Source organism: Protopterus annectens, chromosome 6.part1 (genome assembly GCF_019279795.1).
Source record: "Protopterus annectens isolate FY-2018-M chromosome 6.part1, PAN1.0, whole genome shotgun sequence".
Taxonomy (NCBI): domain Eukaryota; kingdom Metazoa; phylum Chordata; order Ceratodontiformes; family Protopteridae; genus Protopterus; species Protopterus annectens.
This window is the reverse complement of record NC_056738.1, coordinates 529,153,692-529,165,808: the sequence shown is the minus strand read 5'-3', so window position 1 is coordinate 529,165,808 and position 12,117 is coordinate 529,153,692. Positions and strand designations below refer to the sequence as shown.

General features: G+C 38.4%; 1 protein-coding gene across 1 annotated transcript in view; it reads right to left on the bottom strand.

Annotated features, from left to right (window-relative positions):
• The window catches only part of ACTN3 (actinin alpha 3), a 220,439-nt gene that overhangs the window by 105,921 nt on the left and 102,401 nt on the right, over positions 1–12,117 (bottom strand). Inside the window, exons 3-4 of the mRNA XM_044075993.1 lie at positions 6,626–6,745; positions 6,025–6,111 (exon numbers count right to left, since the gene is read on the bottom strand). Coding sequence (XP_043931928.1) covers positions 6,025–6,111; positions 6,626–6,745 — 207 coding nt within the window. The remainder of the gene's footprint in view (positions 1–6,024; positions 6,112–6,625; positions 6,746–12,117) is intronic.

The following is a 12,117-nucleotide window of genomic DNA, read 5'->3' as shown; positions in this document are numbered from 1 at the left end:
CAAACCACTGTAATCTGTTATCTTTGACCTTTTCTGCAAATGGAGTTACTACCATCTCACATTCACCCAAGAATGAAGTTGTTGGCAGAAGCACAGACTCAAGATGGTACCCTATATAGGGAAGAGTTGTATAGACCAACTGCTTTGGGTATCTACTGTGGTGCACAGTATCCACAAGATAGGAGATCGTGGAACACAGACTGAGTTCTGTGGCAGGACTAGCCACTCAATGGTGTAAAATATGGTTCTCGGTGATTCAGTCATGTCAACTTCTGACTACCATGTGGAAATGTATGGCTTTCAAAGCATGCTCAGTATGCAAGACATTTTTACAGCACAAAGAGCACATGCTCAAATGCAGACCACCTGCATGAGAGCAGAAAAACACACAACATGGCAAAATTTGAACCTTTTATAACATATACATCTTATTACATTTATATCTATGGAGGGATGAAACATCAGTGTTCATCTCAGGGGTAGGTGGAGAAGAGTTTAAAACAGCATTAGGTATCAGGGATGGGTGCTAAAAGGAAACTGTGAGCCTACCTAGTGTATTTCGATATCTGGCACAATGTTACCAGCAGCTGTAGTTTTACAGCTGCCACATCATGCTGACAAATACAGACAAAGAAAAGAAGCTTCCAGGGAATGGTATACATACTTGATTAATGTCACAAGAGATGCATAGCCATCCTGTTAAGTTTTTCTGCTAATCCTGTTTGTTAAGGGAGTTGGTGGCTTCCTCGCCCCCCCAGGCTACAGCTTTTTTAAAAAAATCCTGAATGTATAGGCAATTAAGGAACAGCAATCCCAGTTACAAACAAAATTAATGATCTGTCAACCCACCTTACAAAGTACCTTTTTGTTTGTATGTCTTTTTGTCTAATCTAATATCAGTGTATCTGGCTGGCTGGGCATCTATCTATCTACCTTGCTGTTTATTTACTTGTCTAGCAGTCTTTCTATCCATCCATCTACCTGGCTGTCAAAATTAAAAAAAAAAAAAAGATATACAACACAAGTGAAAAAATGGTGATTACTTACTGAGCAGCATACAAACCTTTATACTCACATTACCATGTCACTTGCTATCTACACTTACTTGAGATCCATTGTTATCCTTATAGCCCAGGATGCCAGCAACACACACACACACACACACACAAACACTGGCAGTTTCATAACAATCATAATTCATACTTGTTTAGTTACATAAGAATCACAGACAAAGACACATTCTCACACACACACACACACACACACACACACACACACACACACACACACACACACATACACACAAACACGTTTGCATTTGTTTTTGTGTGTGTGTGTTTTTATCTTTTATAAGTGAACCAACACTCAGTTAGCTGCTTACACCCTGCATATATGTGCACTAAAGCATTCAGTACTGACTGCATTATAACTGAGCTATGTACACATTCTACAGTTTATTGCACTGGTTAATGGTGCATAGTCTGCTCCTACTATATGCTGTGTGTTTCAGTTACACTGGAGTCACTTTAGGAAACTGTGGACATCCAAGGCATACTACAGTAGAGTTGAATTGCAGCTAGTTTAATGTTGTTATGCATAGATCTGGAACAAGATTAAGAAGATTTGTTCCTCACTGCACACACAGGGACACCAACACTCCTTTGTATCTCACTTAAGATGGAAGAGCTCTGACTGGTAGGCTAAACACCACCTCTTTCTATTATTTGTAGACTGGCAGCATACTAGTGTGTGTGTGTGTGTGTGTGTGTGTGTGTGTGTGTGTGTGTGTGTGTGTGTGTGTGCTTATGTACACTGTATACTATGCCAGCTGAACGTCCAGCAAGGGTGACAGCTTTTTTATATTCTGGACCATACACTGCACATGACATTGCACAACTACACCCTGATGTGTATCTGAACACTTAAGCACATTGCTGTGCAGCTTCTGCAATGATTGTGTACATGTTATTGCACACTCAAGACCACACTGCTGCATGACTCTGATCCTGTACCCTGCTGTGCAATTAATATTGTGAATCAAGTCCAGTACATTATTTTGTTGGGTACTTTCAGCTGCAGCGCTGCTCCATGCCAGCATATACATGGTATATACCTGCACGTTTCACTTTAACCCTCATAAATCATGTGCTTGTGAAGTGCTAGGTCTGTGGTGTCAGAATTCTGCTGCACACACAGCCATACTCACTGCAGATTAGATTTACGAATTTCACCATGGATTTTAAAGGGTTATCTCTTGCCTGTTATGCCTTTCTATTTTTCACAAAAATACCACAGTTGCTAAAATACATAAAAAGATCAGAGTACACAAGAAAAATAAGATATTTTTGAATAGTAACAGCAAAACAGGAAGAATGGAATATTCAAGGATTAAACAAACCAAAAAAATTCACTTCAGTCCAATCAAAATTCATTTTATTGCGTTTCCAGACACAATAGAGTACAGGCAGAACACTTGAATGTGTATCAGAGCACTGTTTTGTAAGCATGTGTTACAGATTCCTTTGAGAAAAAGTGGCCCCCATGTAGCTGTTCTGCTCTATTATGGTCTTTTTCGGATTGAAGAACATTTCTTAAGGGATTGCTTTTTTTAACTTTCCTTGAGCTGGTGAAAGTACATTGTAAAGGCTTAAACAACACTTAGTCTCCTTGACTGTGGTGGATATGGCCAGTGCTGTAGCAAGGGGGATGGGTTCATCAAGCAACCCACTAATTTGCTGGCCATTAGCTGTTTATAAGTCATCACAACTTTTAATTACAGCTTGTAAACTGCCAAACTCTTTTTTAAGTAACCAAACAAGTTATTAAGTTGCTACAATAATAAGCACACTTTTTCCATACCTCCTGTGCTCTCATTAAGTGATCATGATCCCCTACAGAAATATTTTTTATGTATGTTTATTAATTTATTAACCTAATAATGTATTGCTAACTTTACAGAAAGAAAAGATTCAAAGCCCTGTCCCTGTACTCTGTATCCTACAGGCTGCTAAGGGATTACCTGTGTCTGGCATAAAAGGCATCTTCTAACCCTTTACTGATGGATTTACTGCACATCAACAAGTCATATGGCACCAGAAATACTTGGTCTAGGGATCCAAACCTCTTCTACAACATCAACTGAATGGTTTTGAAGGACAGTTATATTTCGCAGAAAATACTGCTGCTCTAGAACAGACTTCCCATCCAAATAAAACAAAGTTCATCTCAGTCCATATTCAAATGCAACTTAGATCCATAGATGGGAAACAGAAGTTTTATCCCAGGACTGCCCCCTGTACTACTAATGGACAGGTGTGGCTAAATGCATTCGTGGATCCCCTCAAACTATCTATGCTTTGATCCCAGTTATTTTCATTAGGATAATATATAATTATAGATCATGGAATAGGTAAGGCCAGTCTAACATCAAATGGGATAGGTTATTTTGAGCGCAAAAAGGAAAAATGGCTAGGTTTAAAATGGTCCACAAGAGCAGCTAGCCTAGAACTTATCTATGAAACCTTTATCTATGTAAAGTTTCTAAAGCAAATTACAAAACTAAAATGGCATCCCTAGCCAAGGATAATCATACGCTTTCTTTAACTACATCCAAAGTCTAAAAGGGAATGCCCAGCTATGTGCCAAACTGGTTGTAGATGAAATCACTCATATTACACCGGAAGATATCACCAACCAGTTAGCTGACAGATTCAGGGCAAACTTCACTTCCTCCCCATCACCACCTATCATATCCCAAAGCATACCTGACACCAGCCCTCTGCCTAGTATCTCTAGAGAACAGGTCATCTCGTCGCTCACCAAGGGCAAAAACATGGCATCAGTGGGACCAGATAACATTCCAGGTTGTTTACTAAACAAGTGAAAACAAGACCTAGCAGACCCACTTGGCATTTTCTTTAATCATACCTTGAGAACTGTCAATGTTCCTGCAAAATGAAGTGCAGCAATGGTAATTCCCCTGCACAAACAGGGGGGGGCTATCAAATCAACTGATCCTAGGAACTACAGCCCCATAAGTCTAACCAGCCTGATCTGCAAAGCCATGGAAAGAATTATCATGGACCTTATCAACAAGGAGACAGGCAACCTCCAAACACTGGACCCAACCCAGTTTGGCTTCATTAAGGGTAGATCATCACAGGCAACCTCCAAATGCTGGACCCAACCAAGACTGGTTTCATTAAAGGTAGAGCATGCTTCCTAAACCTGGAAGACTTCTTTGAGAATGTCACCAGAACCATGGCTGAAGGTAAGACAGTGCACACAGCTTATCTTGACCTTGCCAAGACCTTCAACACAATTCCCCACTCTTGCATCACTGAGTAACTCTCCCAGACGGAGATTAACCCTTACGTTACTAGATGAGTAGCCAATTGGCTAACCAACAGAACACACTCCGTCAAAATTGGTGACTCCACCTCACCAGTAGACCCGTCACCAGTGGAGTACCACAGGGGTCTGTGCTAGACCCCTTGCTGTTTGGCATCTGTTTCTCAGAAGTTCAGGCCAAAGTAGACAGCCATTGGCTCACCAGGTTTACTGATTGCAAACTGGGAGCAATCATTGAGTCCATCAATGATGTCAACATATTACAGGTAGGGCTAACACTAACAAATGACTGGTGCCAAAGTCGTGGTCTAAAACTAAATGCAGAAAAGTGCATTATTATTTCTTTGGACAAAACAGAATTCCCTACAAATTACAATATTAACAGCACCCCAAGTTTCAACCCAGTGGTGCAAGACTTGGGATCCCAGGTTGATAGCAATCTGAACTTTGACCTCCAAGTTTCCACAGTGGTAAGGAAAGTCTTCTATGCAGCGCACTTCATAAGCAAGGACATAGCATCCAGGTCAAGGAATGATTTTACTCCACTGTACCAAACCCTCAGACCACTAATAGAGTATAATGCACGCTTTTGTATGTACTTCACCAGACTTCTGTAGCAGCTGGAGAGACCTCAGAGGTTTCTCACTAAGAAAATACAGGGACCCCAAACCATGACCTATGTGGACAGGCCAAAAGCCCTGTCACTGTATTCTGTATCTTATAGGCTGCTGAGAAGTTACTTGTGCATGCCCTATAGGGCAATTTCCAACCCTGCCCTAATGGAAATGCTGCACATACACAAGTCAAATGGCTCAAGAGTCGCTCACTCTAGGGATCTCAACCTAGCTTGTGAGATTAACAGATCATGCTGGAGAGACAGATGTGTCTCCTAGAGACTGACGCTTCTCTAGAATAGACTCCCTATTCATGTAAAACAGAACTCCTCATTGACCCTATTCAAATGCAACCTAGATAACTGGATGGGAGACAGCCTGTTTGCCCCTGGGGTGGCACTCATGTCCCTCATGGACAGGGGTATCCAGCATTGATCAAACACCTGCTCTGTTCATAAATTCATTCTGGGAACCACCCAAAAAAAGAACAACTGGAGATACATGGGATTAACATGGCTAGGCTTGTAAAGGCTCTACGGCCGCTAGCCTAGTAACCTCCTATGAACCTATGAACCTATGAAAAGAATGACAGACTGCAGGCTGTCATTAAGTGATTATAAAAAAATAATCATTTACAGATAGATCAAGAAGTGAGTGAGCAACATAGCTCTACCGTAAAAAAAAAACTGAAATGGATTACAAGCTGGCTATAAATTATTGATCAATTACTGACATATTTTAAAATGTCAAGATGTTTTTCTTCTTTGTCCTAGTATATACACTAAAAGTTGGTACCCAGGGCAAGTGCCCCACCTGCCCTACTCGTCCTGTGATGGTCTTTGATGTTTGCAATTAAGTGTACAGTATATTTACAGTATATTTAAGAATGAAGACTTTGTAGGATAGTATCCCCATAGAAGAATCCCCTTGGTACATTGTAAAATCAGCTGCATAACTTCCTGACAGGGTGATTTCATTAGAAAGCTACTGTTAATATGACTGAAAGTACATCTAAATACATTGTGTCTTACAAAAAAACACCAATGACTTAGACACTTACCTTCTACAGAAATATCCTGAATGGCAAAGCGCAATATGATAGTCCAGATCATACCAAGAGTCATCTTTACATTGCCATCAACAATTTCTGAAGAAAAAGAAACAAAATTATTTAAGATGACAATCATGTAATTGATTTGGTTACATGTAGAAGTAGATAGTGAGAATATTTACTAATACAATTGAATAAAATAAAAATGTACATGTATTTCAAATACAATTCACAGCAAGAAACAACATCTAAGAAAAAAAAATTATACACCAAGGCACAATTTAGTTCATATTTTGCATTTTATTCTAAATTTTAATTCATAGCTGCTTATTATGAAGCAACATCAGTACAATATCCTACCCTGTCACCTCTGGCTACAGATTCATTTTGCTTGTATGAAAAATCTGATCTAATTAAGCAACATTAGTCATACATTGGTTTAAAGAAAAGCTCAGCTTAAAGGTCTCTGCATCTGCAGAAATTGTAAGCCATATTTAAATAGAACAGAATGGAGTTCTGAGGGCTAAATCTGAAAAGCAAAAATATTACATGCTTCTTCACTAAACTTTTACTGTTAACTAAATTAATACAAGCGGGTTTTGCTACTTACCTTCTGCTCCAATAGATACCAGTTTCACTCCTTTACTAGCGATGAAGTCAAGAGCCTTGTTCACATTGGCAATCTTGTGGAAGCGCATCTTACCCTTGTCAGGCTTAGGCAGTCTCTCCCCTACACAGAGGAAGGCATTTTATAGTAAAGTAAATATAATTCAGCACATAATGTTTTTATTTAAACAAAAAGACAGACTAAGGCATATGCAACAGCACCATTCAACAGCTCTACTTCTAATGAGAAGTAACATGTCATCCTGAAAGCATAATTCTAAAATTTCTCTGATCCTATCTTAGGCCAATTATGAAAAAAAATGCCATGCTTTAGACAAGCAGGGATGTATTACTTGTTACATACCATGATTCACCTGCATTCTAGCTGCTATAAACAAATCACAAACATCTGTAATGAAGCCGTTATGCACAGTATAGAAAGAAGTGATTAAAAATTAATAATTTAAAAGTGATCTTAATCACACCTGGCTTTGCTCCTGTACTACTCCAGGCTAACTAGTTTTAATAGTTTCTGGTATTAATTTTTCTTCTTCCCTGACCACCTCATAATCTATGCTCTCTCTCATGTCTAAATATTCTCTAACCTCATAAATTTCCCCCCTACAAACCCCTCCTCAGCTTACTTTGAGAAGCTACAATGTCTGTACTACAATAAGGAATTATATCAGATTGTATAATACAAATGTCAGCTATAATAGCATAGAATTGTAATTTCTGGTGTACTGTAAGTCTTGTATATTTTTTGTATAATTTCTTATACAAGTTTTGCATAATCTCTATATGTGGAGATTTTCTCCCCGGGCCTCTGCTGAAAATGGATCTTATCCCAGTCAGACTTTCCTGGTAAACACATGTAAAATAAATAAATAGATAAAGTGAGGCATGTCTGGTTTTATCTCACAATGCAGGCAGTTACAGCATTCTGCTGCGTTACAGATTCTCCTTAGCAAGGATTCAGAACCTGAAGACTGGACTGCCCTGAAGCCAGTTCATCACATTATTACAGAATACTGCTCCTCCGTGTGGTCCCAGCAGAATAGCCTTTTTTCCCCAATTCTGCTGCCCACTTTTTTTGGGCATTGTATACTGGACATTGTTATGAACCAGCCCACCTCATTATACAAATTTGTCTTCATCTGCCATTTAGCATGTTTGTGCACATGCACACAGTTTGTATATTATGTATGCATCTGGCAGAATGGATAAGATTTGGTGAAATCAATCTCTTTTTCAGTGAAAGCCATAGAGGCAGATGCATCCTAAAACTAGCATTTACACCGGGGGCAGAGTTCCTCATAAACCTTGACGGATTCACCAGTTTTGACTTAAAGGAAAATTCCACCCTAAAACTAAAAAAAACTATATACAGCTAATCATGTCTTGACATTATGTATACTAGAGATAAATTATACCCCCCAACTGGCCAAGTTAGGGACTGTCATACTGATGTGATGATTCCTTCTTCAATTTCTTTACTGTTTTAATATAATTAAAGATTGGGTACATATAATATGACCTACCCCACACATTTTTTTTTCTTTGCTTGTCACCTCCGTCAAGTTTCAGTTATTGTGCCATGAAGCTTGTTTCAGTGCTGTTTTTTAAATGAATTTCTCTGATCAGTATTTACTGTAAGCTAATTCAGGACCTATGCAATCAGTTTACATTTTTTTATTTAACACAAGTCATTAAAAAGCAAGGCTTTAAGTGCTATAGTTGTTAAAATAGTTCTCAATCTTCCCTCCCAAAAATCTTTCCAGGTGTGAAAGTTGTCTCTTCTACTAAGTCACTGAAACTTCAAAGAGTTAGCAAGGCAAATGAAAACTGCCTGCAGTTTCTGATGCTATTATCAATTTTGTATTTACATTAATAAAGAAAAAAAGAGAAATTATCAGTTTATGTAGTATTGCACAGTTTAATCTAAAATTCAATAGATCGACCACAAAAGGCTGGAAAAATATCATCTTAACAGATTTGCTCCATGGCATAACCTCAGACCATTCAAAAGAAAATTGCAGGGATCAAACCCTCCGGCACTCCCCCACTAGTTATATATACTAATTCTGAAATCACACAGTTCTTGGTGAAGAGTCATATTTCTCAGCCCTGGAGATTGTTGATTTCATACACCTGTTGACCATCTGTTTTGCTGACCCAAATTTCCACAAAACAGATGTCAATGGTTGGGAGTTTTGACTAATAAAAGTACTTTCCAGTAGTGTAGCTAGAATGGGGCAAAAGGGGCAACTGCCCTGGGTGGAAAGTGTTGGGGGGTTGCAATCAGCCAAACCCGGAATTTATTTATTGACATTTGACACCGGGAAAGTCCGACTGGGTAGAAGCTCAATTTCAGTGGAGGCCCAGGGGAGACCAGCTCCAAATTATTACAAAACATTTTAAGAACAATAATGTTACAGTCTTTAAAAACAAAACAAAAACATCTGCAGTTTAAACAATTATAACAAATTAGACATAATATAAATACATTGGTTAATAATCGATAAAAGGTATATGACAATCATTAAATATTTAGAGAAATTTCAGACATATTTGTAGAGAAATTAACGATAAGTTAGTCTAATACAACTAATAACTGCAATATAAAGTGAGGAAAAAAACAAGCTATGATATATTTAGAGAGAAAGTCAGGGAAGAGAATTACATAGCAGTAAGGAAGTAAAGAAGGGAGAGTAAGGGAGGTAAAAGGAAAGAAAATGTACTTGTTCACATTTAGGGATATAGTTTATTCTGGTTTTGAGCAAGAACAGAGCCAGATTTTAGCTAGAAAGATGGGAGGGTATAGACCTGATGTTTACAGGTGAGTTCCAGGCCTTAGCAACCTTGTAGGAGTACAGACAATACACAGCAGATTTGCTAGGTTTGTAGGCAGATAGGAGTTTTTAGTCAAGGGATGGCAATGACCAGTTGCGATTATAGTTGTGTAGAATGTTTTTAGTGTCAGACAGGCAGATGGATGCTGGGTAATTTTATAGGTGGTAAGAAACAGTATATATGTTAGCTGATGTGGCAGTTCTAACCAATTAAGGCTTTTCGATGCTATACAATGATGGATTCTGAAAGGGGTATGTGCTGCAGATTTAGCAATTTTGTTATAGCATTGTTCAGGTTTTAATTTTTGTGAAGCCTGGAGGTTTAGTAAGGATGGGAGCACCATGAAGAAGTGTGGAGGAGATAAGTGGCACGTGTAGTTTTAGTTGCATCTGTGGGAATGCTTTTGGCTCTGTAAAGCATCCCTAGTTTTTGATGAGTATTCTTATGCAATTTTGTATATGTAGACTGAATGAAAGATTATCATCCATATGATAGAGGCATTTGGGGGGAAAATAGTAGTTTGGTCTTTTTTGGGTTGAGCATGAGTTGTGAGTTACAAAACTGTGTTTCAGTGACTATTGAAGCTTTCTTTCTTTAATGAAATACTTGCTTTTAAAAGCTGGTATTGCATTAGCAGTCAAACTTAAGCACTGCAGTGCTTTGTGTATGGTCTAAACTGTTCGCTACAGCTCAAAAAAAAAAATGTAAGTAAAATCTGAGCGTTATAACATTCCATACAGGCAGGGTATTACCCATAGCGGCTGTTTGCTACAGTTTAAAGTATAAGCACTGTAGTGCTCCATGCAGGCAGGATATAAACTCTTGAGTTTGCTACAGTTTAAAAAGGATAAATTAATTTTTTAACTAAAGCATGAACGATCGCTGTAGCACTCCCTATGTTAAAGAAGGGTGGGAGAAGAGAGGGACACAGAAATGGGACTTGAATGGGACTTGAATGGAAGGTTGGGTAGTGCATCTGGCCAAGCATATTACTTATCAATCAGCTTATTGCAATTTTGTTTTTTTCTTTTTGCTTTTCACCTGAAGAGCTGAAGGGGTGGAGTGTTGGTTCATAGTACCGGCCCAGGCACTGTTTGAACTTAGTTGGACTGGCAGAGTATCAAACTGCAAATTAGCAGGCACGAATGGTCAGTCCTTCCACTATTGAAAATCAGGGAGCAAGCTCCACCTGTATGCCTTGCATGCATTGCTAATTAGATATACCAACTCTGAGATTGCATTACAGTGACAAAGGGACAATTTCTTCAATCCCCACTTTTCTCTGATCTTGCAAAGAAAAAGCCAGTAATGTTTAATCAACTGTATCTGCTTCTTTTCGTCTCAACAAAAGGACTTGCTAACCAATGGGGAGTATTCCATACACACATCCACTGAAATACATCCACTGAAATACATTGTTGGTTTACGTCTGTTTAGCCAACAAAATATGGGAAACTACACAGATAGTTAACATGTTTGAAAGATCATGCATTTCTCGGGGTAGAGAAATATGCTCTTTCTCCCTGTCTAATGTTCGAGTTAGTATATATAGTTAGCAGGGGGTGGGGAGCAGGTGGGCTTGCCTCCATGCAAAAAACTATGTTTTATTTTATTTGTTTAAATTTAAGTTCTGCATGCACTGAGATTGTGGCTTGCCGCATGCATAGTAGCATGTCGACATTTGCAAAATCTACTTTTTGTGGTTGACTTTGTAAACATCTCTCTGTTGGTGTTTCATTTAATTTCAGTAATATATATATATATATATATATATATATATATATATATATATATATATATATATCTCATCTATATCAGTCTACATTATGTTGCCAAAAAGGCAAAACAGCAAATGCTGTTTCAGTGACACAAACAGTGAAATACCACTAACGCGAATGGCCAGGTCACTGATTTTTTTTCCTAGGGAAAAAATTGGTAGACCATGCAGACATGACACACCATCTAAATCATTACAAAGTGAGGGGCTTTGCCCCCCACATCCCCCGATGTCCCCCACACTCCCCCCAACTAAATATGCCAAGTCCAAAATTGCACTACAGTGGGGTAAAAGGCAATTTCACGGCAACAGCCAAGTGATTTTTTTTTTCCCTAGGAAAAAAAATCTGTGACCTGGCCATTCGCGTTAGTGGTATTTCGTTATTTATGTGTCACTGAAATGGTATTCACTGTTTTGCCATTTCGGCAACATAATATAGACCCTATATACATAAATGTTTCTGTGTGTGTGTGTATTTTTTTTTTTTTTAATTCTGGTTTACTGGGAATATTCAACTGGGTTTGAAACTCCTTTTTAGTAGAGGCCCAGGGAGAAAACTCCAAAAAAAAATCAGTAAACAATATACAGTTGAACTAATATATAGTATACAATTGAGCACATATACATATTAAGATACATAGGCATAATAACTGTATAATGCGTATTCAGAAAGTGAAGAACACAAAGACCATTGCATAATATTAGGTGATACTACAGCAGCAGTTACAGGAAAGAAGAATCCGTGTGTAACATGATACATACGCAATGCAAATGGCAGTGGAAAATTTCACATTCTGGAAGCATTCTGAAGAGCATACAACCTTCTGGAAACAAATACAGTATTTTCTGATGGGACAAGATTTGTA